This window comes from Carettochelys insculpta, chromosome 6 (genome assembly GCF_033958435.1).
Source record: "Carettochelys insculpta isolate YL-2023 chromosome 6, ASM3395843v1, whole genome shotgun sequence".
Taxonomy (NCBI): domain Eukaryota; kingdom Metazoa; phylum Chordata; order Testudines; family Carettochelyidae; genus Carettochelys; species Carettochelys insculpta.
In genome coordinates this window covers 38,762,156-38,784,519 of record NC_134142.1, presented here as the reverse complement: position 1 = coordinate 38,784,519, position 22,364 = coordinate 38,762,156, and the positions used below count along the sequence as shown (strand labels likewise).

The 22,364-nt window shown below is 43.6% G+C and overlaps 1 protein-coding gene across 1 annotated transcript in view; it reads right to left on the bottom strand.

Annotated features, from left to right (window-relative positions):
- Positions 1-10,421: 10,421 nt before the first annotated feature.
- Positions 10,422-22,364, bottom strand: part of STON2 (stonin 2) — a 121,855-nt gene continuing 109,912 nt past the window's right edge. The window contains exons 6-7 of the mRNA XM_074996665.1: positions 20,881-21,083; positions 10,422-17,396 (exon numbers count right to left, since the gene is read on the bottom strand). Coding sequence (XP_074852766.1) covers positions 17,313-17,396; positions 20,881-21,083 — 287 coding nt within the window. The 3' untranslated portion in view covers positions 10,422-17,312. The remainder of the gene's footprint in view (positions 17,397-20,880; positions 21,084-22,364) is intronic.

The window sequence follows — 22,364 nt, the reverse complement described above, 5'->3', positions numbered from 1 at the left end:
TGCCAGGTGCACCTTTATAGATGGGACCAACAGACCCTGGTACTTTTGGTGAAGAAAGTAATCCAGGAGTAAGGGGACTGTGGCCTATAGAGGCACCACAACCTTATCTGCACACCATAGGGCAAATCTTTTCCATTTGGTAACATTTGTCACCCTAGTGGAAGGCTTGTGGCTGCATAGCAGAACCTCCTGAATGCCCTCAGAATTCTCGAGTTCAAGGTGGTTTAGCCACGGAATTTCCATGCTGTCAGGTTGGAGCGACTCCAGATTCAGGTGTCACAGTCTGCCTTACTCCTGTGTCAACAGGCCTGGGAGCAGGGGAAATGTTATGGGCCTGGACACTCACAGGGAGAGCAGCATGGTGTACCCACATCCACCTCAGTCACGTTGGGTTGATCAGTTTCACCATTGCTTGTCCCACCAGATCTTGAAAAGAACTTTGGAGTCAGGGACACTGGCGGTAAGGCCTACAGGAGTTGGTCCACCCAGGACAAGTGGATTGCATCTGATAGGGGCCCTGCCCATGATCCTGAGAGGAGCAGAAGAATGTGACTTTCCTGTGCTTGCAGGTAGTGAACAGGTCCAACTGGGTATTGTGGGAGCACGAGCACCTGGTGGCCGGGCCTCACTCGCAAGGCAGAATGACCATACACTCCATCTTGGAATGCTATCATACAGCGGCGGGAAGGTCTGAAGTCAGGCCAGGAGAAAGAAATCAGAAAGTTGACAAGTAGTTGGAGAGTCCCCAAAGAGAACATCCTGACAAGCAGATAGTAAGCCCCCAAAGAGAACAGCTGGGGCTAGTAGCTGGAAGCCCCCCAAAGAGAACATCTTGGTTGTACAACATCAGAGGGTCTCAGGGGAGGTTTAGAAAAAGACCAAGGACAGAGAAAATCTTGTAACATGTTCTGACAGGCCGGGAGGATAGAAAGCCCAAATTAGGTAACAAACGCTTTAATTGGCCAGGTATCGAACCCCCAAGTAAGAAACAATATAAAAGGTGATTTAACAGGAATAAGGGTGTGGGCTCCTGGACACAAGGCGGAGGCTAGCAACTTCCAGTCCAGACAGCAGACCCCGGCCTGATCACCCGGACGTCACCACCACGAAAGGTCCCAACCAAGCCGTATCTCTGACTTGAAGGGCCGCTGTAACGTAGTTATTGGTGAGATGTGGGAGCACTGGATGTTATTGGTAAGTCACATGTAATTATATATAGTTATATATAACCTAGTATTTAGCTTATGCCAAATAAATAACTATCTATATATATAACAAGTGTTAAGTAATTGTAGTTACAAATAAATGAATAAATCACTATTGGTAAATACCACTAGCTGGTCTAGCTGGGTCTGTATAGAGAATTATTGGGACTTAGAACAGCCACAGGGCATTGTGGTGTTCACAATCGGAGTGTTATTGTTTCTGGTACTCATAATACTGTGGAAACCTAGGTTTTAAAGTAAATACACTAAATCACATATTGCTGCTACACTATATCAGGCTGCTATAAAGGTGGGGTGGTTGGTCCTGGGCCACCCGACTCCCCCCGCTGTATCACACCCCACGCGCACCCACGGGACCCGGAGTAGGTCGGCACATCGTCAGGTATGACCCATTTTTGGAAGATGGACAGAGCCATGTCTGCCCAGAGAGACCACTCGTGGGAGTGAAATGACCAGCTGAGGTGATCTGCCAGGTTGTTCTGAGCCCCCAGGAGGTACAAGGCCTTCAGGTGAATGTCATGGGAGATGCGCGGGTTCCCCAGCATGATGACTTTCTCATGCAGGAGAGAGGAGCAAGCACCACCGTGTCAATTGATATAATGCATTGCCGTGGTGCTGTCTGTCGTGAACAGAATTAATTTGCCCTGAATGAGGGTCTGGAACACCTGGCAAACCAAACAGACTGCCTATACCTGCTGGATATTGATATGCTGCCGCAGGTCCGTGGGAGACCATAGGGCCTGTGTGCATGTCACCCTGTTGAGCCCCCTCTGTGTCTGAGGCATCTGTCAACAGGGTGATCTCTAGCTGTGGGCTCACAAACGGAACCCCAGCACAAACTATCCCAGCTGCAACCACCAGTTGAGGGACTGCAGGGTTGCTTGTGGTACCGTGATGGCCAGTGTTCAATCTAATTATTTCCATCCAGAGAAAGAATAAATTTTTTGTGCACCTGGGCATGTGCAAATGTGCACCATGAATAGAAACACATGCTTCTTGCTGCGGGTGGCTCTGGGTGCTCTGCAAATCAGCTGGTCTTCACCTGAATCTTTCCTAGGCAGTTGCCCAAATGCATGATTTACAGAGAACACTGGTGGACCTGATCCAGGAGTTCTCTGTATTGGCAAAACACTGATGCCAGCCATGCCTGAAGCAGGTGCAAGTGCAGGTGGGTGGGGCAAAACACATATGTGCAAGAGGCCATGTGTCCAAGAAACCTCATACAGTTGCACACCATTATCATTGGGCACCACTGTAATGTGATGATCAGGTCTGCCATGGCCAAAAATCTGGCTTCGGGTAGGGACACAGTCACCTGAGTAGAACTGAGTAGGGCCCCAATGAACTCTGTTCTTTGTGTGAGCACAAGAGTAGATTTGAGTATCAGGCGCCAGTATGAAAATGTCTCCTTGCTTGAGGCTATGTGATGGAGAACAAGTTCTAGCAACCTGCCATGATGAACCAGCTGCCGAGGTACAGTTAGAGCTAAACATAGTTCCAGCACCTGAATGCTGCTGCTATCACCATGCACTTTGTGAAGATGCAAGAAGCTGTAGTCAGGCTAAAAGGCATCATCCTGAACTGGTAGGCCATGTCTACACTTGGCCAAAATTTCAAAAGGGCCATGCTAATGGCCAAACCGGCCAATACTAATGAGGCGCTGAAATGAACATTCAACACCTTGTTAGCATGCTGCTGGCCATGGCACTTCGAAAGCGCCACGTTTGGTTAGTGCACAGCTCATCTACACAGGGCCCTTTTCGAAAGGACCCCGCAAATGTCAAAATCCCCTTATTCCTACCACTTTTGAAGTGCCGCAGCTGGCAGCATGCTAATGAGGTGCTGAATATTCATTTCAGTGCCTCATTAGTATTCTCCAATTTGGCCATTAGCATGGCCCTTTTGAAATTTTGGCCAAGTGTAGACACAGCCATAGTGTCTGTTGTCCACAACAAACCTCAGGAAACATCTTTGGGGGGGGATAATAGAAATATGGAAATATGCATCCTTGAGATCAAGGGTGGCGAACCAGATCCCCAATGCAGGGAAGGAAGTCCAGGGAGGTCGTGTGAAAACAGAACTTCTGAATAAAGGCATTTGAATTTCTCTGTTCTAGGGTGGTACATAGACTCCTCCACCTTGGGAATATGAAGATACCAGAAGTAAAAACCCCTACCCTTGAATTCCTGAGGAACCTCCTCTATTATGTCAGGAGTGAGTGCACCTCTTGCAGAAGGAGAGGCTTTGTGATAAGGGTCCCTGAAAAGGGACAGAAAACGGGATTAGTGGGAAGGTATGGAGCAGAATTGGATGGAGTATCTCCTACCATGCTCAGGATCCAACAATTTGAGGTAATTTGCATCCAGTAATAATAGAAGTGGGATAGTCTGGTCCCAAAGGGTAGGGAAAGGATCTCGGATAGTGTCTGGTGGTCTGCCCTCAGGTGCAACCTCAAAATTGGCCCTTAGGTCCTGAGGGCTGTTTGGGACCAATCTGGTGCTGCACAGAGGAGGAAGGGGAAGGTCCCCTACAATTGTTGTGACGACCTCATATGACAGCCCTGATCCTGCCTATGAGGGATAGAAAAGGAGCAAACAGGTTGCTGAGGCTTCAAATGTTGATGCTGGGGTTGGGTGTGTGAATGCCAAAGGACTTCAGGGTGACCTGGAGTCCTTGAGACTGGAGATGGAAGCCCATCTTGTCTGCAAAGAGGCTTGAGCTGTTATAGGACAAATCCTGCACGGTGTATTGCACCTCAGGCAGCAACCCAGAGATCTGCAACCAGTATGTATGCTGCATGGCAATCTCCATAGCCAGGGTACAGAGGCTGAGGCTGTGGCACCCAGAGCGGCCTGGAGTGCCATATTGGAAATAGCTCACCCCTCCTGCACCACGGCTATAAAGTTTTCTCTCATCTGAAAATAAAAAATCTGTCAGGGATGGTGTATGGTCCTGCCGAGAAGGCAGGGGACTGGACTCAATGACCTCTTGAGGTCCCTTCCAGTTTGGGTGGAGGCGAGGGGGAGACATAACTCAGTGGTTTGAGCATTGGCTTGCTAAACCCATGATTATGAGCTCAGCCCTTGAGGGGGCCATTTAGGGGACTGAGACAAATAGATTATGAAAGTGAGCCTGGAGGACACAGTCGTGACAACTGTGAAGAATCAAAGAACAAGTCACTTTCTTTCAGTACTAAGTAAGAACCTTACTAGAATAAACAACAGAATTATTTCTCAGGCTACTGTACTCGCTCTTTCCATTTCACTGTAAAGTGTTTGCCTCCAACCTTTCCCAGTACTCTCCTGCCGAGCTTTCTGCTACCAGTTTAAAGAAACAAATGTGTGTCCTTACAGACACAATGTGTCCCAACACGCAACATGCCATCTTGATGCCAACAGACTATTTAGGAGCAGAGACCTCCAAGGTCCATGAGACATTCAGAGAAAAGAATGCAAAGGCCACTGCAAATTTTAAAAAGGCTGGGGGCTTGCAGAAAAAAACCAAAGATTTTTTAGCTAAAGGACACAGCTGTGTATCAGTAGATGTGGCTTTGAGTCAGGACACACACTTGTCAAAGAACAATTAGGAAAATGGAATTGGATGTGACTTACTGCTGATTTATCAAATTGACATATTTTGGGATTGTCTTGTTCAATTATCCCCAGTTTTAAATGAAAATGAAATTTTCCTCTAGACAGAAAATCATATACAAAAGATTTCCCTTCTAATAGGAAGCTAATTACAACCTTCACTGTGGCTTCATAAAAATACCGTTTCTGTTCCACAATGAGGGAATGTCAGTTTTAGAATCTGGCCACAAGGTGGCATGAGTAGATATTATTTGGATAGTTCAGTAATAAATCAGTGCCAGTGCAGGAAAGAATTTTTCTTCTATCTACATACCTAGTAGCATCTCTACCAGCCAATGCTCCCTCTAATTTTTAAATCCATGGGCAGAACAAAGTTTGTTATGTGCACCAAAGCGTGTGTGGATGTGTGCCACCAATAGAAACACATGCTGCCAACATGGCTGTGGGCACTCTGTTAATTAGCTAGGCAAGTACCTGAATCCCTCCTGGGAGGCCACCCAGGCGCTCAGCTTACAGGGAACACTGATACCAGGTACTATGACCAAAGGATCTCAACTGTTTTACCAAGTAAGTCGAACCTTCTCATGGCTCCTAGTGTACTGTAAACACCCGAAATGCGCAATTTCAAGTTGCATTTAATTTGTGTTAATGCAAGTTAAGTGCAACTTGACACCTCTCTGTGGCTGTCTGCCCGCTGGGCTCTCTGAGCTGGGGGAAGCTAGGCGGACAGACAGCTGTGCTGCTGCAGCTTCTCGCCAGTTGGCATATTGCTGGTCAGTTTCCTGGCTCCCACCAGCAGAGGGGAGCCGGGAGCCAGACTGCCACATCATCCTGGGCTCCTCTTTACTCACTGGAGCCAGGAAACTGACCAGGGTTTGTGCCCTCTTCAGTTTCCTGGCTCCCTCAAGTTCCATAGGATGTTTGATTTATGTGGGGGTTGCGAGAACACAACTCTTGCGTAAGCTGGGGGTCTAATGTAACCCTAATTTAATGGCCACTTTTGAAAATTGGAGCCCAGTTGACAATCAAGTTCTCACAGAGGACCAAATTCTGCACTGGCTGATGCTTTCTGAAACCCCACTGAGGTGTGCAAAGTTAATCCCAAGTCACAGTCTCTTGCTCAGCAGCAATTCCTTTGTCTCCAAGTTAACACACATAAGATTAAAATACATTTAAACTCTGCTACTCTAATTTGCTTTTCCATTTGTTAATTAGTATTCAATCTCCAAGCCCATTCTATAGGAGACAAAGATAAGACTCGAATCCGAACACCCATGAAGTTGTATCTGGTCTATCCATGACAATGTGTTTCAGGTCCCATTCCAGTCATATTGATATACAAATCCTCAAGTTTGTTTTAGTCTTTGCCCTGAATTTGCCTCGTCCTTCATTCACATTGTCAATCACATTTTCCAGGGCATTCAGTTTCTGGTCTTATGACTATAGGACTTTATGAAACAACAGCACATTTCTTTTATGAGATTATAACCTCAAAGTATGTTGATATATTTTCCTCTCCTTTACTCCCCTGCCACCACAAGTCCCATGCATTGCACTCACAGACCAGCTATCCCGACTACCAGGAAATAGTCACCTGAAAAAAAATTATTGCAGCGTTCAGCAATCCAATTCAAACAAAACTTTTCAAAGGTAGGGAGACAGGCAGGTCGTCATCTTTGTCCTGTTAAGATCACACCACATTAAGGTTGAATGTCAAAATTAGTTTTCTTGCCTGCAGTTTTGATTTCTCCGGCAGTGGATCTGCTGTTCTGGGCAGAAGTCATAACTCATGCCTAATCTTGTCAAGCCTGGATATAAAAAAATAAAAATCAACTTGTCCTATTGGTATAGTTGAAAAATTGACCATGCTCTAACAAGTCTAACTCCACAGAGGCACGAGTCAATGTGCCTTCTGTGAAAGAGGAGTATTTTGCAAGAAGTCTCTTTGCCTCAAAAAATACTTTCTTCTCTCCTATGTCTTTGGCAATTTTCAACCTTTCCCTCCAGGCTGACCTACAGTGGAAGAGAGAGGGTCTTCATGGGACCCCTTTAGGGAGAGCTGTTGGTTCCACTAGCCTAGCCATAGACCCACAGCTCTCATGTCACTGGCTGCAGCAGTTGTGAGGCCCCTGAAGCACTAAAGGGCTCTGAACCCTGTATTCCTGCAGAGTGTATCGCTCCATTTTTACACAGAATGGCATAGCTGCCTCCTGCTTCTCCACACTAGAGATTGGATTGAATAAGGCTTTCCCGCCCCCGCCGCCCCCTTACTCAGAATCTTAAATAGCTGAGGCAGGTGATGAGGCTGGATTCAGGGAACCAGGATTATTGATAACGGTACAGCTTTCTTCTCCTCCCTTGACAGCTATGGACTTCATTGTTCCACTACAGTTCCATCTGGGCTTCTGCCTGGACACATATGACGATGCGCTTGTACAACTTCATGTCCTGTCTAGTAGGGTGATGTTTCAACATGGCTCGATTTGCTACTGAAAGCTCTGATACAGTGGCCTATTACTTCCTGTGCATCCCACTGCCTCATCTTAAACCATTCACACATTTCCCACACGCACAAGGGTGCCATGCCCAGCTGTACATATCCAACACCAACCTTTTGAACCAAAAATATCACTTGCAACTGTCTTCGTAACTCTCCACTAAATAAACTGCCATTCCCAACTGTTATGGAACTTTCTGATTCTATCACTCCATCTATTGCCTGCTGAAAGGACTTCACTTATAAGCTTGTTTGCTGTTTGAACAGCAACTGTGTGGAATCATTCCCCATTTAATTCTAATGCGCTACATTAGAAACCTCACTGGTTTCACTCCCCTCAGTTTTACCACAGCATACTTGGAGGAAGTGGGAACAATGATGGCAAATCAGCCTTACGGCTGAACAGCCTTTATGAGGGAAGACAAGTTTTCATTATTTATGAAATATCCAAGGTCTTCTGTGTGATGCAGGAAATGCCTGGAACGAAAGACAGCCAGGGGCTCCAGCCCCAGGGACTTTGGCAGAAGCTGCAGCACTCCCAACTCATATGCGGGCTATCGAAATAGGGAAAAATCCCAAGAATTACGGCAGGCCTTTGTAAACAGGACTTTAACCTCAATTATAGCCTCAAATGCTCTCATTAAGGCATTCCTCTGGGCTTCCCCTCCAGTCTTCCTCACATCACTCAAAAATGTTCTGGGGACAGAGTAGGCAGATACTGCCCTCATGTTTATCCCTGCTCTTACTACTTTTAGGACTAGAAATTCATGGAGCCTTCTGTGCGAAATGGCAATCTGATATTGACTCATTCACACCTTCTAAAATAAAGATGGACAAATCCTACTTAGGGCAAGTCACCTGGTCCTAACTGCACCCACAAATGCAGGATTCTTCCCTATGATATATTGTTATTACTGCTTTTTACATCCACTAAAAGACTCAAGTGATACACCTCCTAGTATTTCCCTTGGATACTATTCCACATTCTAACCAATCTAACTGGTTATTCCACTGAAATATGCCTTTTCTTTGAATCACCCCATTATTTCCAAGTTGTGTCCCCTCAAAAAAGTTCTCCTAGGTAGATAGCTCAGAGTAGCAACATATGGAGGATATTGGGATGGTGCCAGATAGATGTGATCACACTGAATGAATGATGTGAATGTGACTTGACATGACTTAAATATGGCCAAACAACAGAGGTGTCTGGGAGCAGGTCCGTTTTAAGCAGAAGTGAACTGAAGTAAACTTGATATGTCAAACTGGCAAGGATTGCAGACTGGACTACATGTCCAGTCAATACTGGAGTTATTGGCCGGTAAATGTGGGCCTATACAAAAGTAACTATCCGAGTGAAGTTCTAGTGTGGAGCATAAGTTGACCTGATCATCATAACCTAAAACCAGAAGGTCATGTGAACACCAGAGTGAATGATTGGTGAGTGATTAAAGGTGTGCTGATTTTTAGGTACCACCCCTCTTACTCCCTTCCAATAATACTAATTAGGTACAAATTCACAATTACATACTCACTGGGCAGGCTTTTAAGACATGTGAGTCCTTTGGGAAAAGAATATAAGAATCAAGCAAAGTGAATTACTCATGAGCTGTGTCTACACGTGCACGCTACTTCGAAGTAGCGGCACTAACTTCGAAATAGCGCCCGTCGCGGCTACACGCGTCAGGCGCTATTTCGAAGTTAACTTCGACGTTAGGCGGCGAGACGTCGAAGTCGCTAACCTCATGAGGGGATCGGAATAGCGCCCTACTTCGACGTTCAACGTCGAAGTAGGGGCCGTGTAGAGGATCCGCGTCCCGCAACGTCGAAATTGTGGGGTCCTCCATGGCAGCCATCAGCTGGGGGGTTGAGAGACGCTGCCTCTCCAGCCTGTGCGGGGCTCTATGGTCACCGTGTGCAGCAGCCCTTAGCCCAGGGCTTCTGGCTGCTGCTGCTGCAGCGGGGGATTCATGCTGCATGCACAGGGTCTGCAACTCGTTGTCGGCTCTGTGTATCTTGTGCTGTTTAGTGCAAGTGTGTCTGGGAGGGGCCCTTTAAGGGAGCGGCTGGCTGTTGAGTCCGCCCTGTGACCCTGTCTGCAGCTGTGCCTGGCACCCTTATTTCGATGTGTGCTACTGTGGCGTGTAGACGTTCCCTCGCGGCGCCTATTTCAATGTGGTGCTGCGCAACGTCGATGTTGAACATCGACGTTGCCAGCCCTGGAGGACGTGTAGACGTTATTCATCGAAATAGCCTATTTCGATGTCGCCACATCGAAATAGGCTACTTCGATGTAGGCTTCACGTGCAGACGTAGCCATGGTGGAGATCAGTGTTCCCTGTAAGCTGAGTGCTTGGGCAGCTGCCCAGGAGAGATTGAGGTGCAACCTAGCCAATAAACAGAATGTCTATGGCCATCCACAGTGGGCTACATGTGTTTATGTTGGTGGTGCACATCTGTACATGTCTTGGTGCATAAAACAAAAATTATTCTGTCCATGGATGGAAAAAACAATAGAGGGAAGACTGTCAGAGGGACTCCTTAATTTGAGCACCTGAAGCCAGTGACACTCTGCTTTGTGGATTATGAGACTGTGAACCAGAGGGCTTACAAAAGACCCAAGGCCTTACTTCAGGGAGTGAGACCAGAAAACTGAGAAGAATGAACAAGGAGAAAAGGAGCTGTCTACAGGTTGGTAACCTTCTGTGTTTGCCCAGCAGGCTCTGTGTGGGACCAACACAGGAACTTTCTGTGTGTGTTTGTGAAAAGAGAGGCTCACTTAGCAATACTTTAGAAACTACACAATTCTTTATGTCTAATGCAGGAGCTATGTGCTTGATGTACTTTTACTACTGGCATAATTCCTTCTCAATACACTTGCCATGCAGGCACGGGTAGATCCTCTGGTTTGATTTTTTTCACTGATAGCAAATAGTAATTCAGCTCCACTGGGAGCTGTTAACGATCCACAGCAGGTAAGTGCGTAGAGGTAACAGAGAAAGAGAGCAGAGGGACAGCATGCCTCGACCTCATGATTGTCCCAACACTAGACACAGCTTCAATTTCACAACCAAAATGTGAAGATTTTGTTTTGTATTTACATTTATTTAGCCATTTTCTACAGTTCAAACAAAACACATATCCCACTCCAGAGCTAAAAAATAAAATAAAATATTACAACAAAATTAAATCATCTCTATAGAGTTAGCCAGTGTGTCGACTTTCTTATTTTACAAAACAAAAATATAGGAACATGATACAAAATAATCAGATCAGTCCATCACAATAATACAAGAGGTTGTGAATTGTGTGGATGGATGAGCCAAAAGAAAGGTTAGGAACAACTTAACATTGGTTGTCCCAGAAGGCTGCAGGGCTTACAGCAGCCTGCTTTAGGGTAATAGTATGTATTTCTTCAGTAAAAAAATCAGTGGCTTCCATTAATTCCTAGACTGATAAAAACCATGTAGGTTAAGTCTGCAAAAGCTGACGTAGGTAGTGTCATCTTTTAGAATCTGCCAACCCCTGAAATAAAGGTAACATATCAGGGCCAAGTGCCACTGTGTGCTAAATACCATTGAAACCAGTGAGAGTTTCTTGCAACTGACAGAATAATTAGGCTCCAGGGATGAACTTTGCTCCTTTGCCCCTTCTTTCACTTTCAGGACTTCTTGCAATGAAATTGATCCATTCATTAGTGGTAAAGTAACCAGGAGGGAGTCTTAGCAGCTTGAGAGTCAAGTGCACATGTGGCTTCTCTAAGTCATGGATGGTCTTGTCAAGTAGGTATTCCAGTCAGCTCCCTGCTAGAAAATAATGTATATCGTACTTAAATGACATCTCAGCTCTGCTCATGTGACAGTGCATGCAGTGAAAAGCCCTAAAATTTCCTCAGTCCTTAGTGGGGATCGATAATCTTATTTTGAGTAATTTGCACATGCAACCAGTATCGTCAGTCTGTTGGAGTATTTTTCAGATGGAATTTGCCTTTTTCCTTTGTTCTTATCAGCAAATATCTAAAGTTATTAAATACGTGTATCAATAAGAAAAGCTTTGCTTTAAGGGGAGGACTTTAGTCTTGAGTGATTCTGATCAAATTGCTTTCTCTAAACCTGGTGTGGCACTCCCCCACACCTTCCAAAAAAACCTAGTACCAACTACACTGCAAGTCCTACTACTATACAGAAATGAAACTGAAAAGGAAAACGGGCAATTCAGAGTGGAAATAACTTCAGGAAATTAACGTACAGGTGAACTGAAGGCACTTTTCTGCATGTTGCACTCCAGAACAATAAGCACTTCAAAGGAAGACCAAAGGGCAAAGATTGTGTCGTCTACAAAGGTTGCACCTAATGGGAAGCAATTAAAAAGGCCTCTTCCCAGATGTGGAATAATTACTATCATACAAATCTCTTGCAGCTAAATCTTTCTGCTGTTCTAAGGAGTGATGAAATTTTTGATTGCTTTTTCCACCCAACCCAATATTTTATCCTAATTGGTACTGCATGCCCTGAGAATGGAGAACATGGTCCATGCATAACTGCACACTAGCAGAAAGAATGAGAGAGAAACACAAACTGCTGTTGAGGAAAGCTCGCACTAGCCACATGATCCAAGCACAATGAAACCCACTGAAGTGCTCAACCCTGAGGCCAGAGGCTGCTCTCCACCACACACACATTTTGCAACAATGATAGAAGTTGAAATACGAAAAGAACAAATTAAAATTTACTTAGAAAAATTAGATGTCTGCAAATCACCAGGGCCTGATGAAATGCATCCCAGAATCCTCAAGGAGCTGATAGAAGAGGTATCTGAGCCTTTAGCAATCATTTTTGGAAAATCATGAGAGACGGGAGAGATTCCAGAAGACTGGAAAAGGGCAAATATAGTACCCATTTATAAAAAGGGGAACAAGAATAACCCAGGAAACTACAGGCCAGTCAGCTTAACTTCTGTGCCAGGAAAGATAATGGAGCAGGTCATTAAAGAAATCATCTGCAAGCAATTGGAAGGTGGTAAGGTGATAGGGAACAGCCAGCATGGTTTTGTTAAAAACAGATCATGTCAAACCAACCTAATAGCTTTCTTTGATAGAATAACGAGCCTTGTGGATAAGGGAGAAGCAGTGGATGTGATATACCTAGACTTCAGTAAAGCATTTGACACGGTCTCACATAATATACTTATCAATAAACTACTCAAATACAACTTAGATGGGGCTACTATAAGGTGGGTGAACAACTGGCTGGATAACCATACCCAGAGAGTAGTTATTAATGGTTTTCAATCCAGCTGGAAAAGTATAACTAGTGGGGTTCCGCAGGGGTCTGTTTTAGGACCGGTTCTGTTCAATATCTTCATTAACGATTTAGATATTGACATAGAAAGTACGCTTATTAAGTTTGCAGATGATACCAAGCTGGGAGGGATTGCAACTTCTTTGGAGGATAGGGTCATAATTCAAAAGGATCTGGATAAACTGGAGAAATGGGCTGAGGTAAACAGGATGAAGTTTAATAAGGACAAATGCAAAGTGCTCCACTGAGGAAGGAACAATCAGTGTCACACATACAGAATGGGAAAGGACTGCCTAGGAATGGGTACAGCAGAAAGGGATCTAGGGGTTATAGTGGACCAAGCTAAATATGAGTCAACAGTGTGATGCTGTTGCAAAAAAAGCAAACATGATTCTAGGAAGCATTAACAGGTGTGTTGTGAACAAAACACGAGAAGTCATTCTCCCACTCTACTCTGTGCTGGTTAGGCCTCAGCTGGAGTATTGTGTCCAGTTTTGGGCACTGCAGTTCAGGAAGGATGTGGAGAAATTGGAGAGGGTCCAGAGGAGAGCAACGAGAATGCTTAAAGGTCTAGAGAACATGACCTATGAGGAAAGGCTGAAAGAATTGGGCTTGTTTAGTTTAGAAAAGAGAAGATTGAGGGGGGACATGATAGCAGTTTTCAGGTATCTAAAAGGGTGTCATAAGGCAGAGGGAGGGAACTTGTTCTTCCTTGCCTCTGAGGACAGAACAAGAGGCAATGGACTTAAATTGCAGCTGGGGAGGTTCAGGCTGGACATTAGGAAAAAGTTCCTAACTGTCAGGGTGATCAAACACTGGAACAAATTGCCAAGGGAAGTGGTAGAATCTCCATCACTGGAGATATTTAAGAAGAGGTTAGATAGATGGCTTTCTGGGATGGTCTAGAAAGTGCTTGGTCCTGCCATGAGGGCAGGGGGCTGGACTCGATGGCCTCTCGAGGTCCCTTCCAGTCCTACTCTTCTATGATTCTATAGTCAGATTTTTTAAAAGAGGCCAGCACTCAAAGCTCTTTTGAAAATCCAGCCTTGATATTTGGTGCTGAACTCTGAACATTCTCATGGCATAAATATGAAAGTATATCAAGGCTTTTCTACAGAAATCAAAAGGGAATTAATATAACTTTTCAAGCACAGAAGACCCAATTCTAATTTCATTCACTGAATGCCAATAGGCTTCTGAGGAGTTATTCCTGAGTTACACTGGTGTGAGTGAGATCAGAATTTGTTTCATGGTTTTATTTTCATTAACTTACTTTGAATTAAAAAATGGAGAAGGTCGGAAATGAAGCAAGAATAGAAACCTCTGAGCTGCTATCAGCCCATTTGTTGGCAAGGATCTTGGTTGGGCTGCCATATGCGTGAAACAACATCAAATAAAATAGAGATAGGGAATTCTGAGTTTCTGTCTGTTCAAGGCCTGTCAAATCTTACTGCTTAATATTTAACTGTTCATTAGGGTGCATTTCCAAATGTTCAAAGTTTGGGGAAAACATGCAAAAGCTCACATACTGATCTAAGCTAGCTAGACTTCTTGGGTCGGCACATCTAAGTTAGAAAGTTAATACAAATAACCTCTTTCATATGAGTTTTCTGGTTGTTCCTCAATAAAATCTTGAAGGCACATTCACTTCTTTTATTTTGTTACTGCTCTATCTAGGTGTTACCAGGAACTGGTGCTCTCGAGCCAACAGTGAACATAAAAATAAGGAGAACAAAAGTTATCTGAAATGTTTTGAACAAGTTTGCTTTGAATTTAGGAACAGTGGGAGGAAACTCTTATTTTATATAGAGATGGACCTGAGCCACAAATTCAATGTCCCAGCTAGTCCACTGTAAGGGGTCAATCAAATTTGGATCTGGGTTGAGATTTTGAATCTTCCTAGACAGACAGGGTTTGTTTGGATGTTTCAGCCAAATCTCTCTAATGTTATGCAACTCCCTGTTAAAAATATTTAGCACTTCAACAGTGCTTTTTATCCCCAGCTTCAAAATGCTTTATGGAAGTTGGTATGAATACTCCCATTTATAGATAGATCCTGCAAATGCTTACTCCAAAATGAAGTACTTGGAGCTTTCACTAGGGCTGCCTGCAGCTGAAAGCTCCATCCCTAGTAAAAGTCTTTGAAGGACTGGGCTCTTAATTAACGTGCTCTTGCCATAGATGCTGTAGCCTTCTGGCTGCCTAAAGAAAAAGATGAGCCTTTTTTTTTAGTGACTAGGGATATTGTCAGAGTGCTGTAGGCTTAAAATTTAGGTGTACGTAAAAAGGCGGCATTAAAAGGGTTCTCATGTTTTTGTTTTAAATTAATGAAAAAAATTTACTCTGAATGTAAATAATGACATATGGCCTTTGAAACCTGAACATGGCAACGCTGTTCAAGGAAGCCACAACGAAATCAGTGGCCAGGGACCAAAATTAAAGTCTTTTTTCCCTCACCCACATTGAATGAAATGCAAAATGTAAAAAGCACACAAAGGATGAAAAATAAATTGAAAATTTAAAAAATCTGTTTTAATGAATTAGCATGTTGTTAATAATACCATAAGACTTTTTAAAATATGCACAATATTTAAATCGAGTATCCCTTTAAAAGAAGTTGTTAAAAAGTTACTATTCTTCTGAAAAAGACTACAGTAATTCCCCAAGATACACGATTGTTGCGTTCCATGCAACCCTCGCGTGCCTTGAAATTTGCGTGAATCAGGGTGGTGGGTGGCAGGGCAGGAGGGTTAAGCCTGGGGTGGGTAGGGCTGTGGGTGGGGGGCGGGAGTTGAGACAGGGTGTGGGAAGCTTGGAGCCAGGGCACGGGGGTTTGGGCAAGGATGTTGAGCTTGTCAGCGAGGTTGGTGGGCATGGGGTAGGAGCCAAGTCCCATGCATGTGTGCACGTGTGCAGTTGGGGGCTGGAGCCTGAGCCCTGTGTGTGGGTTGTAGCTGGAGCCCTCAGCGCAGAGGGGGCGGCGGAGAGCTGGGGCTGTGGGGTATTGAGACTGGCAGGAGGGGGAGGAAGTGGGTGTTAGCCCCCATAGTTGCAGCAGCAGGCAACTAGGGAGGCTAAAACCCTCCTCCCTACATTCCCAGAGCGGTGCCTCTGTCAGCTTGACAGAAGTGGCATTCTGGGACGGGGGTTTCAGTCCGCCGGACTGCACACAGAGGCAGGCAGCTATGGGAACTAAAAGCCTTCCCCCTACCTTCCTAGCGCAGTGCCTAGAGCCGCTCTGGGAAGGCAAGGGGAAGGAGCTCTTAGCCTGCCTACCTGTCTGCTACCACAGGAAGCTAGGCAGGCTGACAGCCCAGCAGCTTCACATTGTGTGAAACTTGCGTTAAAGTGAGTTTCGTGCACCGTGAAGATGCGTAAAGTGGGGGTTTACTGCATATACTTTTGGGCAGGGGAACAATCAGGTCAGATACACAACTGTAAAAATTAGGAATTGTAAACATTTTACAATTTAACGGCAATGTGTAGTGAGTGAGTGATTTTGCATTTTTCAATCTGGCCTAGAGAAAAGATAAGGGACTTGGGATGACTTTCAGCTCAGAGGAGGTTTCTTTAGTTCACTGTGATAGAGGAGTTGTTTATTCCCAGTGTGTGACTGAAAAGATAACTGTGTCTACAGTACAGTGTAGTCTTTCTTGGATAAGAAGTACTGTTAGGACAGATCCTGAAAGCAACATTGTATTGCATGGACAGCAAAACACAGCATTTATTTCTCCAATGCCTCCCAAAGTATCAGGAGCACCGGACCCCCTGTCCAACTAACACAAACTAGGAGCCAATCTACTTAACCATTTAGGAAAATGTTAAAATAAAATCCATTTCTCTCAGATATCCTTCTAGGCAGGAATGATCTGATCTTGATAATGCCCCTTCCAGATCCCTCCTATGTACTGCACACTCTCTATTATAAGCAGCTACCATATATTCAGTCAAGTAAATGGCATAAACCCGATCATCAAGTGAAAACCTTAAGAACAGATGATTTTTTCTCATGACTAGCCAAGACCCTATTCAAATGTACATTACACTTTAGTTCTTTACAGGATGGGATAAGAGAAGGTGATTGGAAAGAGTCAGATAATCAGCTAAATTATCTGTTGCATATTTTCTTGGTGTTCACTGTGTTCTGGATGCAGGGTTATTTTCATTCTGTTGACTACTTCATAAAAGAAAGGCCTTTTCATCCACCATTTTCCCCCTTGCTGTTCTCCAGTTCACCCCGTGCTTATGTCTCAAAAGGTTTTATTCTGAATATTACAATGAAAGGCTCTGCTGATGACCAAACCACCAGCTCACAAGAAAACATTCAAGTGATAGGCAAAGACTCTAAATGAGCCCAGGGTTGCGGTCTGTTTTGGCTGTGGCTGTCGACATAACAGTTCGTTGCAGAAAGGTAAATAGCAAAGAGCCAGAGAGGAAGAACATAGTATAAGTCTTTCTGTCAATACACTGGATGAATTTAATATGTTCCAGCAAATCCCAAAGCTCTTCTGAACAAACTGCCAATGAATCTCCTTCCAAAGTACAGATCGTAGCTGGGAAACTCAAGCACGGTCAAACCAAAGAGCATTTTTTTAAAAGCTACTGCGTTGTTCTTCTCACAGAACATAGGCGTTGCAGCTCTCTTCAGCTGAGCCTGTTGACCTTACTGTCCCTCCCATGGGTCTTGCAGCCTAGTCTTCTTTCACTGTATGCCACATTCCTTGGGATTTTCAGTTTCCATCCCCTTCAGATCAAGGTTCAAGTTCTTTTTTTGTTCTATTTCCACCTGATAAGGAAGAGGAAAAAAAAAAGAGGAGGAACATCTATATTGGAATATCAAAGAAAGAAACAAGGGGTTCTAGTAAGATTCTGATTTTATGTTCTTCCCAGTCCACAAACTCACGTGATAGTCACAGAAACTGGGAAATTACCTACCCTCAACCATAAATTATAATTAGATACAGGCTCAGGAATGAGCTCTGGACCTGGATTAGATTTAGTACAGGGTCTTCAATTTCAGGTTTGAGGTCACTGAAGGACTAGAGTTTACAGACTGAACAATGATGTTTCAATGTTTTGAGGAGATCTAAATGGGCAGCAATTTTGTACAACCTCCCATAACTTGAGATCAAATGTCATGAAAAGAACTGCCCATGAGTGCCTCTGGACACCTGCAAATTGATACAGATACCTCTTCTTGTTTTAGATCCAAACCTAACACTTCAGAAGCTTACTTTGAACATAACATTTTAATCCAAGTTTCCCTGAAATTTAAAGGAGTTTTGACTGCACATTCTTGTTTTGATTATATCTGATACTTCTAATTAATAATACTAATTGTATTTCTAAATAGCACCAATCTACCACAGTATACCAGAACTTTCACAAAGAAACACATACAGCTCAACACATTGAGAACATTCAAGAGTAAATAAAAACAGTTCAGATCCATTTGTGTACAAACATTCCATCTCTGTATAGTCATAAATGAAGTCAACAAGCTGGGCTGAACACCCTTGGGAGAAGAAAGCCCTAATTCTGGGGCACACCACTGCCTGATCTCAAAATACTTCTGATTTACCAATCACTGTAGTATCTGGACACCAGCAAAATAATATAAACAGCAGTCAGTCCTGAATACCCAAGACTTTAGCTGTCCATTCCCCTTGGCTCTCAGAAGGTGTGATGATAGAGACAGGGAACGTTCTACTCTACCTTGGCTTATTGCAGGCAGGACTGGTAGTGCCACCTTAGTTAAGCTTGTCCAGAATTTTCCATTATAAAACCCTGTTTTCATCTGTCTGCAGCTTTGCCTGTATTTAACCATTTTGTCTGAATTTTTACATGCCAAGTATGTGCTTCAGGTTGAATTTGTTTTAGACAATTTCAGCGTAAATTATTCCATCCTTTCTGAAAACACAATTACAGAAAAATATGTTTTGCCCATGTTAAAAATTCTTACAATCATTTAAATTGGGAAGCTCTAGTACCTCCCGGCTTTGAAACAGAGACAAGCAAGCAGCTTCTGATTCTTTAGGTCAGTGGTTAAGGCAGTTGCCTGGGATGTGGAAAACCAAGGTCAAGTGCCTCCTCTGAATCAGGCTATTACTTATTCTATAGTCTAGCCTAGTTTTGATAAGAAGTTCCATCCTGGACCCATGACAACTTACAGACAAAAGATGTGTCCAAACTGGTATGTTTCCACAGGAAGTTGCAATTAAATCTGTCCTTTGCCCTTCCCACAACCACCCTAAAAAGCACTGAAAAAAGTATGACCACTTATACTTAGGGGCCAAAATACCTTTAAAAATCTGGCCTTCAGGAGCCTAAGTTTAATTGAAAAATCATTGCTCAAAATGGGACTTGGGTATTTTTGAAGATTGACTGTACACCTTTGGCTGATGCAAACTGGTACAATTCCACTAAACAAATAGAGCTATGTTGATTTATGCCAGCTTATACCTAGCTCACCACATTTAAAGAGTACTGAACTATTTAATTTGGACTAAAATACTTGCAAAATTGCCAAAGCTAGAAAGAAAGGTGTGTACTACTCCTACAGAAAAGTCCAGGGAAACCCTGTGTCACTCAGCAGTTACTTGTTTGGCATTGAGGGCTACAGGAATACAAAGTGCAATGAATCAGGGTTGTCTAGTCACCTAGGTATAGGGCTCAGAGTCAAGCACTTTGCTCCAACCTCTATCTCTTTCACCACTACAGGTTGAACCTCTCCAACCTGGCACACTTTGATCTGGCAACATCTGTAATCTGGCATGATTTTAGTTAGCTAGACAACCGCTTACTATGGGTGTGGCCAAGTTTCCATGGTTACATAAATGACCTACTGATCGCTATACTTACCTACACCCTTCTAGCTTCCATCCTGCACACATGACTAGATCCATTGTTTACAGTCAAGGTCTTAGATACAGTCGCATTTGCTCTGATCCTACTAACAGAGACCAAAAACTACAAGATCTTTACCAAATATTCATAAACCTGAATTACCCACAAGGAGAAGTAAAAAAAACAAATTGACAGGGCCAGACAAATACCCAGAGACCAGCTACTCCAAGATTGGCCCAAAAAAGCCAAGAACAGAACACCACTGGTCATCACCTACAGTCCCCAACTCAAACCACTGCAACAAATTATTAAAGACCTACAACCTCTCCTTAATCAGGATGCTACACTCCAGAAGGCCTTGGGTGACATGCCTGTTCTCTCCTACAGACAACCTCCCAACCTTATGAGGATCTTCACTAACAGCCACAGTCTATACCCCAGGAATACCAGTCCTGGAACCTTTCCCTGCAACAAATCCTGCTGCCAGCTTTGTCCACATATCTTCTCTGGAAATACCATCACTGGACCTATCCAGGTTACTCACAGAATCACGGGCACTTTCTCATGCTCCTCTACTAACATCATATATGCCATCATGTGCCAAAAATGCCCAGATGCTTTGTATATTGGACAGACTTCTAACTCCCTTAGACAAAGGGTTAATGGGCACAAAACAGACATCAAAACACTCCAGATCCACAAACCAGTTAGTCAACATTTTAATGGAATGGGCCATTCTATTAATGACCTAAAGATATGTGTGTTACTGAAAAAGAATTTTCACACCATTCTTCAAAGGGAAGCAGCTGAGCTGGCTTTTATATTCAAATTCGGCACATTAACACATGGTTTAAACCAGGACGGGAACTTTCTGAGTCACTATAGGGGCTCGTCTGCATACTTGGCTTAATCTAATTCTTGACCTCCCCCTCCACTCTCTGATTTGCTCACCTTGATTATCTTTTTCTGATTTGTCCTCCTTGCTTACTGTTTTTGGTTCTCTGTGTCTTAAATATTGAGTCTGTTCTGGTCTGGCTATGGTCTGAAGAAGTGGGTCTGTCCCACAAAAGCTCACCTAATAAACTATTTTGCTAGTCTTTGAAGTGCTACTTTACTGCTTTTTGTTTTAATGGTTACATAAAGTTTCTTTATAGCCACCAGTCCTGGCTCACAGTATTCTGTGCTGTTATTTAGCTGTAATTTACTCTTAAATGTCTTCTAGGAGTCCAGTAAGCCATAGAAGCATTCATAATGCTGCTAAACAATATGGACCTCTGGTGGTTTGCCAAATTCTCTTGTGCGGCACCTGTCAGGTCCCAAGGGTGCTGGACTGGAGAGGTTCAACCCATTTTAAATACATCTAAAGAAAAATGATTCACGCAGCAGCTATGCTAGCTACAGTGATTGCAAACTGTTCACTTTACCTTGTAACTGTAGTGTGCTGAATAGTTGACCCATTTCCTGACATCAGTCTTGTCCTCTACAGAGATGGATCGAACAGTGGCTTTGGATGCTGAAGTGGTGGGCATATCAAACTCTACATCCACATAGCGGACAAAATTGGAAGGCACTTCCCGGTCAGAGCCAAGCTCCAGGTGGCAAAAGAAGCAGTGGGGATGGCCAGAAGCTGGAAAGAAAGAGACAAAATGAAACTTAAAAAAACAACAACACACAGGCAGAAGCATCTTAAAAATGCAGGAAACAGAGACTCTGTCTGAGTAAGTTATGAAGTCATAATAATTACAATGCAACTGGAATTTCCAGGGACAACTGAAGGAAAAAAGTGGCAGGAACGATAGCTGATCAATCCAGACTGGTTTGGTGAATGAGAATTATGAGTATGAGCCAGTCACCACAGAGATCAGGAAGGAATTATCTAACCTATTTCCATGTACAGTTTGGGAGCAGCATCAGATACTGGGCACAGCCCAAGGCACAGCTCAATATTGCAAAGATCTGGCAGTACACAGAAGAATGATGTCCTTCATTTGAGGACCACCTCGTTTTTTGAACCAGCTATTATAACTGTTGTAAAGATAGGAAAACAAAATAAAATAACATAAAATGATTCCTTTAAGGACACACAGAAAGTCAACGGCAAAGCTAGGAACAGAACTGAGGCATTCTAATTACTAGGTCATTATTCCATCCTGAACACAATACTCCATTAAAAAGTGGAATCTAAGTGATAGTTTAAAATTGTAGCGATCTTTGAGCATTACATTTTGGTTTTGTCCCCTTTACCCTGCTGGAAGCAGTGTAGTCTAATCATAAGAGAACAGGCTAACTGTTGGGACATGGCAACAAAGGGTCCTGTGGCACCTTATAGACTAACAGAAAAGTTTTGAGCATGAGCTTTCGTGAGCATGGACTCACTTCATCAGATGCCCTATGTTGGGACATAGGGGTTCTATTTCTGCCTGTCATCAACTCACTATGGCTACATCTACACTTAGTAAAAATTTTGAAATAGCCAGGGGATTTTGATGTTGGCGGGGTCCTTTCGAAAAGGACTCTGGTGTAGACGAGCCGCACCAGAGTGAACTGCACTTTAGAAGAGCTGCAGCCGCTGGCATGCTAATGAGGCACTGAGTATGCATTTCAGTGCCTCATTAGTATTCTTCAATCTGGCCATTAGCATGGCCATTTTGAAGTTTTTACTAAGTGTCGACACAGCCTATGATGTTGGGCAAGTCACTTAACTTCTTTGTTCCTCAACTTTTTTATTTGTGAAATGAGCAAAGTACCTTTCAAAAGCACTTGGAGAACCTCTGTTAGGTTGATCCTAAGCACGATTAGTATCCTTACATTTGTCTAAATAAAACAAATCCATGAATGACACAACAAAACTCTGGTCCCTGGTTGTGCATGTTGATGTTTAATTTCTGACCATCCATTCTGCAATCAT